Below are 17,895 nucleotides of genomic sequence, written 5' to 3' on the forward strand. Positions count from 1 at the left end.
AGGAGGTGATTACAGGGGCTGGAAAGTGAAGGGTAAGGAGGCATGAGGGGTATAGATGGGGTAAGGAGTATGGAGGGGTGAGGGTATAGATGGGTAAGGGGTATAGATGGGTAAGGGTATGGAGGGTGAGGGGTATAGCTGGTGTAAGGGGTATAGATGGGGTAAGGAGTATGGAGGGGTGAGGGGTATAGATGGTGTAAGGGGTATAGATGGGGTAAGGAGTATGGAGGGGTGAGGGGTATAGATGGTGTATGGAGTATAGATGGGGCATGGAGGCATGAAGGGTATAGATGGGATAAGGAGTATAGCTGGTATAAGGGGTATAGATGGGGTAAGGAGTATGGAGGGGTGGGGGTATAGATGGGTAAGGAGTATAGATGGGGCATGGAGGTATGGGGGTATAGATGGGGTAAGGGGTATAGATGGGGTAAGGAGTATGGAGAGATGAGGGGTATGGATGGTGTAAGGGGTATAGATGGGGCATGGAGGCACGAGGGGTATAGATGGGGTTAGGAGTATGGAGGGGTGGGGGTATCGATGGGGTAAGGAGTATAGGTTGACAGGAATAAAGAGGTGGTATATAGGTGTTTTGGGGAAGGAGGGAGATGATAGAAAAGAGTGATGGGCTATAGGAGGGTTCTCAAAATGGGGGTTGGGACCCCTCAGGGGTATGAAGTTATTACATGGGGGGACATGAGCTATCAGCCTCCACCTCAAACTCTGCTTTGCCTCTAGCATTTATAATGGTGTTAAATATAAAAAAGTGTTTTTAATTTATAAGGGGGGGCAAACTCTCAGGCTTGCTGTGTGAAAGGGATCACCAGGACAAATGTTTGAGGACTTCTAGGCTATAGGGAAAAGGGCTAGTATGATAGTATGGAGGGTTTTACAGTGTAGGGCTGAGCTATCTAGGGAGATGAGTGAGATTAGAAGACAGATGACCTAGCATATGTATTTGTCATTGTTGTATCCCTTTAATGCCCCTTCTTACTGCTTTGCTCCATTTTAGTCCCTCCACTTCCTTGTCTTGTTTTTGGCTCAGGAGGCTGATCCGCTGTGTGGTGGGCACAGGTGTAAGAACCATACAGACAAGATCACTGTTTCTGGGGCATTTCCCAGGCTGGTTGCCAGGGGATACTAATATGTAGCTCTTATTACGGGATAAGGGGGTGTACAGGTGACAATGGGGCAGAGTTAGAATTGCATCCTTCACCTTTGCCTTTAGTGTTGACATTAATTCCACAAGACCCATCAAAATTAATAATAATTAGGAGTCCCTCTGTCCTGAAAATTATTAATTATAATTAAAGGACCCCGATAGATTTATCAAGAAACCTGCAGCAGTGGTAGAAGGGACCTTCCAATTCCCATCACCAGAGGTGTATGGAACTGAATTGTTTTCTTTGTCCTGTTTAAATGATAAGCCTCTAGACTAGGTGCAAGGACTGTGTCTTCCCGGGTCTTGTGGTGCTGAGTGTAACACACTGGCTTAGTGTCTCCCTGTAGTGGCTGGCTCTAGCAAGCATACGAGCCTGCTACTGATAACTGAACAGATTAGGTCTGACTCCAATACCCCATTCAAACTAGTGGGATTCTTGAATGAACGCTAGAAAAAAGTGGCAGCAGGTTGTTGTGTTTCAGACCCTTATGCTACACCACTGAAGTCCATTGAAACCTAAGCTCACACAGCTGATTCAGGAAAGCATCTCTTCAGGGCCCTGAATGATGAAAGTGCTGAGTTGACCCCTCTTGACAAGTGTAGTGTCTGTATGCATCTGGCCACATTTCATTACACTGACAATGCTCAATAAATACTATAATATGAATAACGATAGTTAATACTTAGAGACAGCTGGAGTAACAAAACATAGGCTGTACAAGTGTGACATAGTTACACTGCTTGTTGACAAAGTGAATTTGTCCCTTTCTGGTTTTAATAACCCCAGGTAAGGGGGTTAAAATGCTGGTAAGGGAATTTCCTTTTTTAATATATGGGGCCAGATTCTGCACAGTTATACTGATGTAAACCCAGAGTAACTCCACTGAAGCCAGTGAAGTTTGTACTAATGTAACCAAGAGCAGAATCTAGTCCCATATATTTTATGCTTGATTGTATCCCTTTAATTCCAAAGTACAAGAGAACATATCTTTGTAACTCTGCCCTTTGTTGTGTAATACCAAGAAAGGAATAGATAGCCCTGAAAGGAATTGGGTCTGGTCTGCACAATAAGTTGCACTGGTTTATTTAAAGGTATATTTTGAAATCTATTTAGTTAACCCAGTGCAAACATTTTAAATCTACTGCTTTTGTAGAATATAAGGGTTGGAAAGGACCTTAGGAGGTGATCTAGTCCAACCTACTGCTCAAAGGGAGAGTAATCCCCAGGCAGATCTTTGCCTCAATTCCCTAAATGGCCCCCTCAAGGATTGAGCTCCCAACCCTGGTTTAGCAGGCCAATGTGCAAACCACTGAGCTATCCCTCCCCCCAAAAGAATTTAGCATGTTCCCACCCAGGATCGAACCAGGGCCCTTTCATCCGTGAGGCAAAGTGATAACTGCTACGCTACGGAAACCGATGATGCTTTAGCTAAAGTTGATTCCAAATGGATTTAAGCTGAATTGATGCAGGTCAAGAGTAAATGGCTTCAAAAGAATCCACACAGGAGTTTGCATTAATTTAAGTAAATTGATGTTAAAACTCACTTTAGTAAAACTGGTGTAATTGCTGTGAGAAACTCTTAGAAACAGCATGCTGACTTCAGCAACCATATGAAAGCTGTTGAAAGTTGACGTGAGGTGTCAATAGAAATAAGCATGCGTGTGTATCTATTAGGCCATGTCTAAACTAGCAGTATGTTGGCAAAACTTTTGTGGCTCAGGGGTGTCCTGAGTGACATACGTGTTGCTGGCTCGTATGCACAGCGCTGTGTTGGTGGGAGACAGAGCTACTGCTGCTCAGTGAGCTGGTTTTATGATGTTGAGGTGAGCTGTCTCCGTCTACAGGAGCGCTCTGACAGCGGCACCGCTGTAAGCTTGTAGGTGTAGACAGGGCCTTAGTGACAACGTGTCTAAACTAGCTGTGCCAGTGAGGAGCACAGATTTACACAATGAAAATATCCACACCCTTTATTAAAAAAAATATTTACATAGCAGTTCTCCCCCTGGGGAGAGGATGAGTGAAAGAAATAATCTCATATGACAGATGTTACTCATGTTGCTTAATGCATGACTGGAAGGCATTCAAATACTGACATGATGGGGAATTATGAACCTAGGTAGAGCAGAATAGAATAGAACAGCATCTAAAAACAAGGGGTGGGGGTGAGGGATGGGGAGTTGGGCAGGGGAAGTGATGGGGTGGTGGGGGGAAGGGACAGGGAGTTAGGTGAGGAAAGAGATGGGGCAGTGGATGGGGGAAGGGATGGGTGTGGTGTGATGGGGAGGGGGAAGGGACGGGGAGTCAGGTGGGCAAAGGGGGGATGGTGTGGGGGGGGAAGGGATGGGGAGTGGGGCAGGGACAGGGAGTCGTGTGTGGAACTGAGGTGAGGTGGGGGGGAAGGGATGGGGAGGGAGTGGTGTGTGGAACTGAGGTGAGGCAGTGTGTGTGGGAGTGGAGTGGAGGATGGGCTGGGGTGGTGTGAAAGCAGGGTGGTGTGTGGGGATGGTGTGGACTGGGGCCGGTGTATGGGGTGCGAAGGGACGGGGGTGGTGTGTAGAACAGAGGTGGGGTGGGCGAAGGGAGGGGGCCGTGTATGGGGGTGGGGAAGGGACGGGCAGTGTGTGGGGTGGGTGAAGGGATGGGGTGGTGTGGGGAGGGGCAGTGTATGAGGGTAGGGAAGGGAGGGGGCAGTTTGTGGGGTTGGGCGAAGGAACGGGGGAGCGGTGTGTGGGGTGGCGAAGGGAGGGGCGGTGTGCGGGGAAGGATGGTGTGTGGGATGGCGAAGGGAGGGGTGGTGTGTGGGGTGGCGAAGGGAAGGGCAGTGTGTGGGGAGGGGTGGTGTGTGGGGTGGTGAAGGGAGGGGCGGTGTGTGGGGAGGGGCGGTGTGTGGGGTGGCGAAGGGAGGGGCGGTGTGTGGGGTGGGTGAAGGAACGGGGGGTGGTGTGTGGGGAGGGGCGGTGTGTGGGGGTGGGTGAAGGAACGGGGGGGCAGTGTGTGGGGGTGGGTGAAGGAACGGGGGGGCAGTGGGTGGGGTGGCGAAGGGGGCGGTGTGTGGGGAGGGGAGGGGCGGTGTGTGGGGGTGGGTGAAGGAACGGGGGCGGTGTGTGGGGACGGGAGGGGCGGTGTGTGGGGGTGGGTGAAGGAACGGGGGGCAGTGTGTGGGGAGGGGAGGGGGCGGTGTGTGGGGGTGGGTGAAGGAACGGGGGGCGGTGTGTGGGGAGGGGCGGTGTGTGGGGGTGGGTGAAGGAACGGGGGGCAGTGTGTGGGGAGGGGAGGGAGCGGTGTGTGGGGGTGGGTGAAGGAACGGGGGGGGCAGTGGGTGGGGAGGGGAGGGGAGGGGCGCTGTGTGGGGGTGGGTGAAGGAACGGGGGGGCAGTGTGTGGGGAGGGGCGGTGTGTGGGGTGGCGAAGGGAAGGGAAGGAAAGGGGAGGGGCGGTGTGTGGGGGTGGGTGAAGGAACGGGGGGGCAGTGTGTGGGGGTGGGTGAAGGAACGGGGGGGCAGTGGGTGGGGTGGCGAAGGGGGCGGTGTGTGGGGAGGGGAGGGGCGGTGTGTGGGGGGTGGGTGAAGGAACGGGGGGCGGTGTGTGGGGACGGGAGGGGCGGTGTGTGGGGGTGGGTGAAGGAACGGGGGGCAGTGTGTGGGGAGGGGAGGGGGCGGTGTGTGGGGGTGGGTGAAGGAACGGGGGGCGGTGTGTGGGGAGGGGCGGTGTGTGGGGGTGGGTGAAGGAACGGGGGGCAGTGTGTGGGGAGGGGAGGGAGCGGTGTGTGGGGGTGGGTGAAGGAACGGGGGGGCAGTGGGTGGGGAGGGGAGGGGAGGGGCGCTGTGTGGGGGTGGGTGAAGGAACGGGGGGGGCAGTGTGTGGGGAGGGGCGGTGTGTGGGGTGGCGAAGGGAAGGGAAGGAAAGGGGAGGGGTGGTGTGTGGGGGTGGGTGAAGGAACGGGGGGGCGGTGTCTGGGGAGGGGAGGGGAGGGGCCGCTGTGTGGGCGAAGTGCCGCGCAGGCCCCGCTACTAGGGTGAGGCGAGGCGAGGCGGGACGGGGCCAGCCCTTGGCGGACCTCTCGCACCATAGAGAGGCGAAGGGAGGCCTAGAGCGCCCTTGCCGGTTTGCGTCACAGTGGCGGCGCCAGGTGACAGACGGGCGCAGGCCCCGCCCCGCAGCTTCCCGCCCCTTGAAGCGCCGATGGCTGCTCGGTAAGTCACGTGCCCGGAGCGAGAGGCGGGACTTCCTGTGTGGGTGGCTGAGGGGAAGGTGGCTCCGCAGGTATTTTGGGAGCCGGGAGCCGCCGGTGTCTCTCCGCCCCCTGCCCCGCGCCCCGCACCCCCCCCCCCGGCCGGCGCGCGCCGCCGCCATGCGGAAATTCTTCCAGGACATCAAAGCGGATATTAAATTCAAAACAGCGGGGCCGGGCCAGAAGCTGGCGGAGCCGCCCAGGTACCGGGCAGGGCTGGAGGCGGCTGGGGGGAGACGGGGTGGTGGGGGGAGGAAGGGCTGGGGGCGGCTGGGAGGGGACGGGGTGGTGGGGGGAGGAAGGGCTGGGGGAGGCTGGGAGGGGACGGGGTGGTGGGGGGAGGAAGGGCTGGGGGCGGCTGGGAGGGGACGGGTGGTGGGGGGAGGAAGGGCTGGGGGAGGCTGGGAGGGGACAGGGAGGAAGGGCTGGGGGAGGCTGGGAGGGGACGGGGGTGGTGGGGGGAGGAAGGGCTGGGGGAGGCTGGGAGGGGACAGGGAGGAAGGGCTGGGGGAGGCTGGGAGGGGACGGGGGTGGTGGGGGGAGGAAGGGCTGGGGGTGGCTAGGAGGGGGCAGGGAGGAAGGGCTGGGAGGGGACGGGGGTGGTGGGGGGAGGAAGGGCTGGGGGAGGCTGGGAGGGGACAGGGAGGAAGGGCTGGGGGAGGCTGGGAGGGGACGGGGTGGTGGGGGGAGGAAGGGCTGGGGGAGGCTGGGAGGGGACAGGGAGGAAGGGCTGGGGGAGGCTGGGAGGGGACGGGGGTGGTGGGGGGAGGAAGGGCTGGGGGCGGCTGGGAGGGGACAGGGGTGGTGGGGGGAGGAAGGGCTGGGGGCGGCTGGGAGGGGACAGGGGTGGTGGGGGGAGGAAGGGCTGGGGGCGGCTGGGAGGGGACGGGGGTGGTGGGGGGAGGAAGGGCTGGGGGAGGCTGGGAGGGGACAGGGAGGAAGGGCTGGGGGAGGCTGGGAGGGGACGGGGGTGGTGGGGGGAGGAAGGGCTGGGGGCGGCTGGGAGGGGACAGGGGTGGTGGGGGGAGGAAGGGCTGGGGGCGGCTGGGAGGGGACAGGGGTGGTGGGGGGAGGAAGGGCTGGGGGCGGCTGGGAGGGGACGGGGGTGGTGGGGGGAGGAAGGGCTGGGGGCGGCTGGGAGGGGACGGGGGTGGTGGGGGGAGGAAGGGCTGGGGGCGGCTGGGAGGGGACGGGGTGGTGGGGGGAGGAAGGGCTGGGGGCGGCTGGGACGCAGTTAGTGTGGTGTGAGTTGATCAGAGCGATGCACTGAAAGCCAAATGCTGTTGGTGTAGCCAGTCCCGGTCTCCCTCTTCTCCTGGGGTCCCTGATGCTACTCAGCTCCTGGAGAACAAACCCGTTGTCACTGATCAGCTCCTGTGTGAGAGGCGAGGGAGCTCCCTGTTTGTGATGCAGCAAGAGCTGCCATGGTTCCCTTTTGCTCTACTCCTCCAAAAGGTGCCAAGCTCTGGGAATAGTCTTAGAGCCCTTCAGCTGGCTGCTGCAGGCCAGACCACATGTGGGTTTGTGGGGGTGGGGTGGGGACTCTCGCAGTGGGATGCAGGACACATTACCAGAGGAGCAACTTTTATCTTCCTTGTGGGACTTTTGGCTTTAGAATCTAAAAGACAATTCCAACAGGTGGAAAATTTTTTATTATAACTTAAAAAAAGTGCTTTTGTTTACCTGGTTCACATGTGTCTATGAGTCAGAGCTGCTGACTCTTCTGCCACAAACAGGCTCTTACTCCTGTTAGCCCTGCAGGAGCTGGTAAAGCAAAGAAAGAACTGACTGGACCCAGTGTGGCGTCAGGGAACGCATTAGTTTGAGTCCTGACCACAGTATTGCTATTCTTGGTGTTGATTTTCAGATGATGATGATAGAAAAATAATTTGACTTGTAAAGGAGCAGGATTGATCTAAAGGCAGTTGAGACAAATACAGAACTCCCCATGTTATGGTTAGTCACTTTCCTGAATATCAGTGTACTTCAGCTGTTTATGAAATATGCCAGCTGGATTCATGTGGAATAACCATACTGGGAAATAAATCACCCTGGTCAGATGAGGCAAGTATCCGCTCGCAGACCAGTGTGTGGTGAATGGACCATTGACAATCTTGCAAGGTCTAATATCTTGAGAACAATCAAAGATGAAAATGATTGCTTTATATCACATAAACGCTGGGAATCCCAAACTCCACTGGTTCAGGAGACAGTGGCTTGGAATACCAGCCTTTTGCCTGCAGAAAGCAAGGGTACAATCAGAATGAAGCATTGTGTAGATCTTGGGATAGCAAGCCTATCTGGGCTGCAGACAGTATGGATGTGGATGAACTAATTCACATATCTGCAGGATCAGAAAATGTTCTGAAGCAGGTTTAAAATGTTAGGCCAATACACAGATCAGTGATGGTGAAAATGCCACTAGACTGCAATCTGACTTCTCAGTGACCTGACCTAATCAGTGCTGCACTATGTATTGTTCTTGCTATTCTGTGTCATTTATTTAGTTTTCATGTGACTTTTGCATGCTTGATCTCAGCCCTGCTGCACTGCTCGCTCTCTCTCTCTCTCTCTCTCTCTCTCTCACACACACACACACACACACACACACACACACACACACACACACACACACACACACACACACACACACACACACACACACACCCTAGAGTCCCCAGTTCCATCCTAAATAAGTTAGTTTAATAACAGACTCTTTCAATAACAATTTCTTAAAAGTTGCAAGGGATTTCTAGTTGTAACATCATAGATTAAATCCAATTTCCTGTGGCCTTCAGGGAGAACTAGTCCAGTATTATTTACTGCTGAAAACTTGGCCCATGTAGGCTTGACAAACTGCCCCATAGCAGCTGAGTTACCCTTGCTAGGTTGCATTGCATCAGGTTCCTTGGTGACCTTTATAAAGCTATGTCACGTCACTGTTGAACATCTGCAGGTGCTTCCAGTTCAAGCCTGTTCTTGGAGCTGCCCAGAGTAGTGCTGTTTGGGATTAAACATGGGTAAGGGGGGGAAGTTCAACAACAAACGTTCTCCATTTCTAATGGTATCCATGCTTTGTAGTGGGTGCAGTCATCAGGGCTTTCCTGCATTGCATATTGTGTACAAGCCTTTGATACACAGCAGCCCTCTCCCCATGTTTTCTTGGGGGAGGGAGGAGTATTTTGGAAAAATAATCCCCATCTTCTTTAAAGGGGAAGGTGCCTTATAAAGGCCTGAATCTTTTTGTTTTTGTTTTTTTTAAATCCTGCTTGTCTTCTGTCTTCCTTGATTTTGATGAAGGATGTCTTAGATGACTCGGACATGTTTATGAATACTTATTAAAGCAACTAAGGTTTGAATGCTTGACAAAGAGCTCCTCTCTCAAGTGTTTGGGTGAAATAGGGGTTAATAATTTAAGTCTGAAAAAAATCTCACTTTCTAGCAATTGGATTCCTTTCATAGCATTCAGAGGCATCCTTCTAGGTGTCCATAGTCTTCAGGGTAAACAAGACCCGAAATTCTAATGTAAAAGTCTTTTTAAACCTCACCTCCATCACCTTGAAGAGCTTCTTTTCTATGTAACAAAAGCATAGTACCCTTCCCCTCTTCTGCCTCTCTGCAGATCACCTTTAACAAAAGGCTTAGGGTTTGTCTATATAAAAACGGCCAGACTGGGTCAGGCCAACGGTCCAACTAGCCCAGTATCCTGTCTTCTGACTGGCCAGTGCTAGGTGCCCCAGAGGGAATGAACAGAACATGTAATCATCAACCATCCTTCGCCCATTCCCAGCTTCTGGCAAACAGAGGCTAGGGACATCATCCCTGTCCATCTTGGCTAATAGGTCCATCAATGGCTATCTTTTTTGAACCCTGTTATAGTCTTGGCCTTCACAACATCCTCTAGCAAGGAGTTCCACAGGTTGACTGTACATTGTGTGAAAAAATATTTCCTTTTCTTTGTTTTAAATCTGCTGCCTATTAATTTCATTTGGTGACCCCTAGTTCTTGTGTTATGAGAAGGAGTAAATAACACTTCCTTATTTCCTCGACACAAGTCATGAGTTTATAAACCTCTATCATATCCCGCCTTAGTCATCTCTTTTCCAAACTGAGAAGTCCCAGTCTTATTAATCTCTCCTCATAGGACAGCTGTTCCATACCCCAGTCATTTTTGTTGCCCTTTTCTGAACCTTTTCCAGTTCCAATTTTTTTTTTTTTTGAGTTGGGGCAACCACATCTGCACAGTGTATTCAAGATGTGGGCGTATCAGGGATTTATATAGAGGCAATATGATATTTTCTGTCTTATCTATCCCTTAATGACACCCAACATTCTGTTCGCATATTTGACTGTCGCTGCACATCGAGTGGATGTTTTCGGAGAACTATCCACAGTGACTCAAGATCTTTCTTGAACATTACAGTGGGACAGCTGCACTGTAGTGCTTCAGTGTAGACACTAATTACACCGATGGAAGGTTCTCCCTTTGCTGTAGTTAATCCACCTCCCAAGAGGCAGTAGCTAGGTTGATGGAAGAATTCTTCCATCGACATAGCACGCTGTTCACCGTGGATTAGGTCGGTGCGTCTCTCAGGAGTGTGGGTTTTTCACATCCCGGAGAGAGGAAGCTGTGCTGATGTAAATTCCAGTGTAGACTATCCCGCAGTGTACTTAAAGGACACCATCAGAGTTAACCTGCCATTTCATAGCCTGATTTTCAGAGGCACTGAGCACCTGCAGCTCCCCTTCAATTGGCGTTGTAGGTGCTTATGACTCTGAAATTCAGATCCCAGATCTTTAAGTTGCATTGAATGTAATGTATTAACCTTAAGGAAGAGTTGCTTGAACTTAAACTGTCTCCTGTTGTGTCTGCAACCCAAATACAGCATGCCAGTGCTACAGCCTGATAACCAGAATATATGAAACTGATCAGTCTGGCTTTTATTGCTCAAACAGAGGCAGTTTCACCAAGTAAACATCAGCTGGAAGAAAAAAACTGGATTTTTATAAACCTTCCAATTTTAATAATCTGTAGTTTGCATGCCTAAGGTAAGGGGAAATGTACAAATCCTAATGCTCCTTTAACTGAGGCAAACATAAACCAGTGATCAGGGTGAGATTATAGTTATCTTCTTTCAGCTGACCTCTTCTAGGGTGCTGGCTCTTCTGCTCGGGCTGTTCATTAAGTTGTGCCTTTCTTTTATCCACCAGGGAAAGGGCCCCCAAGGAAAAGCCAAATGCGGCCACCTCAAAGTCTCGCCAAGGGCCCACAGATGAGGCCCAGATGGCAGCAGCTGCAGCCTTGGCCCGGCTGGAGCAGAAGCCCAAGCCTTGGCTCCCTTCATCCCAAGATGCCATCAAGAGTCAGGGTAAGAACAGCCAACACCCATTTCTTGCCCAGGTGCAGGACAGGAATATTTGTCAGTCCACAAAGTGCCCATTTACAGGTAGTATTTTCATCAGTCTATTTATTGGCCCCGCAAAGCCTACACTCACCTCAATGGCATTTGTCTGTCAGAATGGGGGTTGAGGAGTCCATCTCCTGTAATTTCACACCCCCACGGCCAGTTAGCACGACTAGCTAGGTGCACTCTCGGAAGTGGGAGTTCCATTCTTCTGAAGCATCGTGTTCTGACCCACTGCCAGAGGCAAGGTGTCAAATGAGATGAACCAACTTGCCTGATTCGAGATCGTAAATCCAAACTGCTGCTTCCCTGTCCCAGTTCTGTATAGTTCATCGGGTTGTGCCACATCTGAGTTGTAACCTGGATTTGTGTCTCATAGTGAAAAAGGAGCTTATGGCTGAAGCAGCAGCAAGTGAGAGAGGACTCTCCACCGATCACAAGGTACGAAGAGATGCTGCTAGTCTTGGGCATATGCTGTCTGGGCAATTGAGAATCCAGGAGTAGGGAAGCTTGAGCATCTCCTAGGGAAAGGGATACCAGCCCCTGTGCTGTGGGACTGTGAATTTCAGTCTGACTTCTGAAATGAGGAGAGAAATACCTGCTTATGGTTTGGAGAGCTTAAAAACCCTTTAGTTGGTCCTAGGGCGTCTCTTCTGAAATCTGCTGATTTGGTGGGGAGTGAGCAAGACAAACTAGGATTTGTGAACAGTTGCTGTGGAGTCAAAGTGGTGATTTTTTTGCAGTTGATGCAGGAGACCACCCATTTTTAGACCCCCTTTTTACACCTTTCTTTTTAAAAACCCCTAGTCTGAAACTTCTCTGGGCTGAGCCTGCGAGTTTCTCTGGGTGTAAGAGAGTTAGTCCTATTCATTGGCCCTGGGCCAAATTTGCATACCCATAATAGGTAGTATCTCAGTCCATTGAAATCAGCAGGACTATGCCGGATTAAGGTGCTGCCGTGGTATGAGCAAGGATACTGGAATCTGGCCCTCTGTTGTGGTATTACACCCAAAGCCACAGGATGAAAATAAGTCGCATCTCCTACAGTTGAGTCTTTTTAACATAAATAGAGATGAGGGGTATAACAGAAGTGCTGACAGCTCCTGAACTTCAGTGCTGGGAATCCCTCCTCCAACTGACTTGATGGCTGCCAAGCATTTACCCTTTTAGTTAAGAGTGCTTTGCAAACCTCGGGTGACTCGACTGGTAGTGTTCCATTCCTCTGCTCTTACATGGAGGGGTTGTTATGGGTATCTCTTCAGAATGCCTTCACGGAGCTTCTTGGAAGGTACCTTCCATTATATTAGAGGGATCTTATTCAAGCTTTAAGTAGCATTGCTCAGTGCCGCTATGTGGCTGAATAACCTAGACAGTCCATGAGGCATGTGGAGATATTCAGAGGGGAGATGCCAGTCTCACATGTTCCCTGAGTTGCACTAGCAAGAAAGCTGTGCATGAGGGAGATGGGCGTCAAACATTCTCCCCCTCTGAGCCATCGTTTGATTTCAGCTTTTTCTTCAGGGTCCTGTGTCTGCGGTTGAGGAAGAAACAGCTGGACTGTCAGTGTCAGGGGTTTATTTCATTTGCCCACTAACCGGGGCCACCATAAGGAAAGACCAGAAGGAAGCACACATAAAAGAGGCCATCCTCTTGGTAAGTGAGGTCCTCGGCCGACCAGACTTTTCACCATTTCCTGCCTTCCATCTTACTAAATCTTCAGCATGGTCCCTGAGTGCAGCGTAACCCATTGGAAATGCCCTCTGGTGGGGCTGGGCTCAGCCACTCTCAGGCATCCCTGGGCTTGGTACTTTATGCAGAACAGCATGCTCTCTCCTCTACCACCAACACACATAATTACAGCCCTGTGCTGTCTCCACTTTCTCCCCTAAAGCTTCCGTCTGTTCCTGGACTGTAAATCCAGATGTGGATCGTTGTTGACAAATGCCTGCCCTGACTCCTTCCTCTGAGTTTGGTAGGAGCTCTAGTCTCCAGAACTCTATTCAATCTACCCCCCTGGTTCTGAAATTGGCGTTGACAGTCAGCTGACTCTTTGTGACTGGCTTCTGTCCTTCTCCCCCAGCATTCCTCTAGAGACCCAGTGGCTGCCTCGATCATGGAGATTCATACCTTCAACATGGACCGAGAGAAAGTGAAACTTGGTGTTGAGACCATTGCCAAGTAAGTGGTCTGAATGCCTTGTGCAGTGCCCAGTTCGCAGATGCATGACATTTGTCACCTCTCCAGATGAGAAGGTGTGGGTGAAAGCAATTGCCCCTTTCCCACGAGGTTAATGGAAAGGGAGTTTTCTTGTGCTGTGCGTGGTGCCCAAAGGAAAACTGACAGTGAAGATTTGGAAATATTTCCTAATGGTGAAATCTGTTGGGACAGTACAAAGCGTGCAGTCCAGGAAACAAAACTTGTGAGTGGGAAACTAATCATAAAGGTGGTCCCTGAACTCCTAGAACTAGGTACCCCCAGGTGGATCATCCCTCTGAGTGAAATGTGAGCGCCCTCTGATGCCAGGTCAGCCTCTGAAGAATGAGGCTTTGGCTGCAAAGCAGACTGTAGGGGGGGACACACCAACTGCAGCTTGTCTCAAACCGGCAGCAGCATAGCAGTGCGCATGAAGAGTGGTCTGGATGCTGGAATGCAAATGAATCCAGTAGTCTCCAGCCATCTCATCATAGTCACAGGGCTTTTGTGTTTTCTTAGTTGTGCCCAGTGGGGATTCCTAAAGACTTCTGTCTGGAGAAAGGTGGCCGAGGCAATTAGTGCAGTGCATGTGACCCAGTAGTGGGGTATCTTGCATGAGTGTTCCAAAATAGATTTCTCTTGGTATAAAGAAGCCTGGGAAGGATGGAATTGCTAGTGGAAAGGAGACACTTGGAGATCTCTTTGGATCCAAGTAACGTGTTTTCAAACTTTGATCTTGGCACCAAAAGGGACCCAAGATTCACCAGTGATCTGAGCATCTATGCCTGTTGTGAATGAAGTGTGTGATGGTCCTATCTTCTGCAGATATCTGGATAACATCCACCTCCATCCAGAGGAGGAGAAGTACCGGAAAATCAAACTGCAGAATAAAGTGTTTCAGGTGAGGTTCGGATGCTTGCAGTTGCCATATGGAGGAATTCTCACTCTGTAGCAGATTAAATCTAACCCTCTCCTTATCTTCTAGGAAAGGATAAACTGTCTAGAAGGGACACACGAGTTTTTCCAGGCCATTGGGTTTGAGAAGGAAATGCTGCCTGTTCCAGGACAAGGCAAGAAATCGAACTGTGTTAGACTTGAGACGGGGGTCAGCTACTTCTGAGGAGTAGCAGTGTGTCTGGGAGGCAGCTTTGGTTCTAAAGTAGTGGTTCTCAGCCAGCGTGTACACACCTGTGAGTACATCAACTCATCTACATGTTCGCCAGGCTGTATAAAAAGCACTAGTGAAGTCAGTACAAACGAAAATTTCATGCAGACAATGACTTTATACTGCTCTGTATACTATCCACGGAAATGTAAGTGATATTTATATTCCAGTTGATTTTTATAACTATGGTAAAAATGAGTCAGCAATTTTTCAGTACTACTGTACTGTGACACTTTTTTGTGTATTTTGTCTGAGTTTGTATGCAAGTAGTTTAAGTGAGGTGAAACTTGGGGGTATGCGAGACAAATCAGACTCCTGAAAGGGGGACAGTTGTCCGGAAAGGTTGAGAGCAGTGCTCTAAAGTCTGCTGTATGTTGTAACTTCACCATTCTGCCCACCCTCCCCAGCCCTGCAGCTTGCCTGTTCTCTCAGGCCTGCTTTCCATTAGGTCCCAGGTAGCAGTGGATACACTCCCCAGGCGTAGTGGGGAGTACAGGTAGGACTGAAGAGAGAACAAGGCACTTAAACCCAGTACGTGTGTTTTGCAGAGACCACAGAAGAGTACTATGTGCTGAAGAAGGAAGCATTGACTAAGCTGGAGGACCTCAAGGACTATAAGGAGCAGCTGTTGAGCTCTGAGCCGGTGAAGGCCCAGCTGGATCGCCAGCTCTGCGTATTCAAACCTTCCCCACAAGCTGCCCAGTTTGAGCTGCCCCATGACTTCTACAACCTCACGGCCGAGGAGCTAAAACGGGAACAGCGGCTCCGGTGAGTATGTAAAAGGAGGGAGCCGCATAATTGGGGACGGGGAGGAGGATGGGCTAACCATACCCATGCAGCGCATTGCTCTGGTTTAGGAAAATCTCGCCACTCCTTCCCCTCCCTTCATTTCATGTTAAAACTGTCTCGTCTATAAAGGACGGAAGCAGTGGAGAAGGCCTCTATGCTGAGGACAAAGGCTATGCGGGAGAGAGAAGAACAAAGGGAAATGCGGAAATATAACTACACACTGCTACGAGTCCGTTTCCCTGATGGATACATTCTGCAAGGTAAAGGGTGGCCACATCTTGCAACTCACTCACATACATGACCCAGAGAACTTCTGGAAATTCAGCTTTGTAGCTTGAGAGCAACAATCATAAACCTGGCAGGACTCAGGGAAAGAACCTGGCCAGAATCTGCTTGGTAACATGGGGATAGAATAACTCAACCACCTTGGCCTCTTCTAGCCACTGCATGGGACGGAGACCAATAGGGTAACTATATTTTACAGTTTCTCTAGAAATTTCTCTCTAAAGCATCCATCACCCTTGCCATCTAAACCAAGGGTGAGTATAAAAATCTGGGACAGCCTTAATCCATGCTATAGCTATACAAGAGTTTAAACGAGCAATTTACTGGCTCAGATTCTGCTGAGGGGTTCATTAAAACAACAGTAATGGATGTGTTGCCCACGTTATGGGTAACAGGCTGAAAGTGGTTCTGTATCCTGCGGAACGCTAGTTGCATCCTGCAATAGGAGACACTTTGCAATCTTGCAGTGAGGCTACTAGACTAAGCTTTCCTGTGGATTTTATTTTTAGGTTAGAGGTGCAATGGTGGTGTTAATTTTATGGTCCTGCTGTGATACTCTTGGGATGACCATGTTTCTATGAATTGTTTACTTGTTTGACTAAATCACAATCCCTACTGAACTAGCTTAATATTAACCAAGGGTCTTGGCGAGAACAGATCCATGGGAGTCTGCCTATAAGCCAGCTTGAATATCTTGATACGCAGAAAAATGTGATCTAACACTCTTGTGTTTTTCCGGATAGGGACATTCTATGCCCGGGAGGCAGTATCTGAGCTCTACAGGTTTGTGAGAGAAGCACTGAAGGATGATTGGATGCCCTTTGAGCTACTTGCACCTGGAGGTCTTAAACTGACTGAAGAGAACTTGGCATTCAATGAGTGTGGGCTGGTGAGTAAAGTGATGGAGCTGAAGCCATTTACAGCAGATAAAGCTGTTCAGTAAAAAGAAATGGGATTGTACTAATTCTGGTCCCCATGGTGGTCTAATGTCTTGTGATACTGAACATCTGTGCCTTCAGCCTGGTCACTAGATGTACCACCCCAGACCAGGAGGGTAGGGAAAGCTTTTGGCACAAGGCTAGGAACTCTGCACAAGTCTGAGCTGTATGTCCTGTCTTTGAGTCTGCTAAATTCTTCCAGAACTAACATTCCAGCTTTCACACACCTGGAAGACCATTTTCAATGAGTTAGACACACAAAGTTCTCACTGAGCAGCTTCAATGTAGTTACTGTTAACATCTTGTACATTTTCTGGTTGTCCTAGGTGCCATCTGCTCTCCTGACATTTGCATGGGATGCAGCTGTCATGGCTGACATAAAAGCTTCAGGAGAAGAGCAGAAAGGAAGCCTCTTGAAACCAGAACTCCTTTCTGCTGTCCAGATATTGTCATGAAATAAACAGGATTGGATTGAGGGCGGTTGGTTCTATTATGTGCTGTTGCCTCCTCCCCCTGCACACCTCAAGCATGAAAATGGAAGCTGCCTTAACTGTTTGACAAACTTAAGGGAAGACTTCAATTTTAGCTAGAGCAGTAGGCGGCCAGGTTTCAGTATGATTCATCGTGCGTTACCATCACCTCCAGTTCAGAGAGGAGTGGCTATATAATGGGACACAAGGACTGTGTTTAAACTGATTTAGAAGGCTGAGGACAGTCTTGCCCAGAAAAGAACTTTAAGTGTGCTGCTTTTATATAACTTATTGTAAAATTCTCTTGATTACTGTTTAAATCTTTTCTAGAGCTACTGTAGAAAACAAAAATCCACCATGTTGAACTTCAGCAGAGGATGGCTGCAAGACTCTCCCATTGAGTTTTGATAGTGGGCAGGGCTAGTGTTCAGCTTTCCATTATGCTTTTACTGTACAAAAATTGCTGTTGAATGAGACTTGTTTAAAACACTAATTGTGTCAACTGCAATAAGTTAAAGCGTTAGCTTGATTAAATGGAATATTTGGAAATGCAGTTTCCTTGAGTCAGGTTGAATTAACTTCCTTGATAGTTAAGGCTGCAAGTTTGTCAGATTGTGACTTTTTGTTGCAGCTGGTGCTAGCAGTGTGAGAGGGGGGGCTCAGGGTTTTCTAGCTCCCACTCACATGGCCCTGCAGCTCCCAGGTGGTGGAAGGGTCTCCATGCTTCCTGTAAGCCCTGCCCCTGCAGTACCCATTGGCTGTGGTTCCCAGCCAATGGGATCAGCAGAGCCCCTTCCCTGGCCCCTTTATTGCCTAGGAGCTGCAGAGCCAGGAAGGGAGCCCCTACTGGGTTTTCCCTTCTTCCCTCCCCCCCCATAAAGAAAAAAAGCCTTGACTGAAATGTAGCCTTGCTTATAGTCCCTGTAGGGTAGAGGGAGAGTTTCCAGGCTTGATTTCTAAATGAGTGGGAGGGAAGATACCAAGCCTGTATGTCTCTGTAAAACATAAGCTCTAATATCAGGCTACTGCTACATATCTTCCTGCACAGCTGAGTTCAGTTTCAGCTTGAAGTGGAGGGCATGTAAGGAATTTAAACAAAAGCTAGTGAACTTGGCATGGAGAAATGGAGGCAAAGCTGCCCATGGTGGCCTAGAAAAACTACCACATTTCAACTGAATGGAGGGGGTCTACCCCAACACCAACTAGAAAGCAAATAATGTACCTCTAACTTACAGTTTTCTCCTAAAATCAGGGCTTTAT

The 17,895-nt window shown here is 50.2% G+C and overlaps 1 protein-coding gene across 3 annotated transcripts; it reads left to right on the forward strand.

Annotated features, from left to right (window-relative positions):
• The first annotated feature begins 5,306 nt into the window (after positions 1-5,306).
• UBXN6 (UBX domain protein 6) lies at positions 5,307-17,505 on the forward strand. 3 transcript variants are annotated; one of them, XM_030540338.1, is made up of 11 exons: positions 5,307-5,352; positions 10,602-10,759; positions 11,175-11,236; positions 12,305-12,448; positions 12,876-12,973; positions 13,814-13,889; positions 13,974-14,058; positions 14,702-14,921; positions 15,072-15,202; positions 15,971-16,116; positions 16,492-17,505. In XM_030540338.1, exons 1-11 carry the CDS (start codon positions 5,342-5,344, stop codon positions 16,618-16,620), a joined length of 1,260 nt encoding a protein of 419 aa, XP_030396198.1. In that variant the 5' UTR covers positions 5,307-5,341; the 3' UTR covers positions 16,621-17,505. The 3 variants fall into 3 exon arrangements, with proteins under 3 accessions (XP_030396198.1, XP_030396196.1, XP_030396197.1); XM_030540336.1 differs by lacking the exon at positions 5,307-5,352 and adding an exon at positions 5,470-5,593; XM_030540337.1 differs by lacking the exon at positions 5,307-5,352 and adding an exon at positions 5,471-5,593 and having other exon boundaries at positions 12,317-12,448.
• The last annotated feature ends 390 nt before the right edge of the window (positions 17,506-17,895 follow it).

Source organism: Gopherus evgoodei, chromosome 22, assembly GCF_007399415.2.
Source record: "Gopherus evgoodei ecotype Sinaloan lineage chromosome 22, rGopEvg1_v1.p, whole genome shotgun sequence".
Lineage (NCBI taxonomy): Eukaryota > Metazoa > Chordata > Testudines > Testudinidae > Gopherus > Gopherus evgoodei.

What these genes read in the sequence shown, in the direction of transcription:
- UBXN6 (XM_030540336.1), top strand. Translation starts at nt 5,511, where the DNA reads ATGCGGAAATTCTTCCAGGACATCAAAGCGGATATTAAATTCAAAACA. An exon ending in TAAAAGAGGCCATCCTCTTG is followed by an intron (nt 12,449 to 12,875) that starts GTAAGTGAGGTC and finishes CTTCTCCCCCAG; the next exon opens with CATTCCTCTAGAGACCCAGT. An exon ending in CATTCAATGAGTGTGGGCTG is followed by an intron (nt 16,117 to 16,491) that starts GTGAGTAAAGTG and finishes TGGTTGTCCTAG; the next exon opens with GTGCCATCTGCTCTCCTGAC.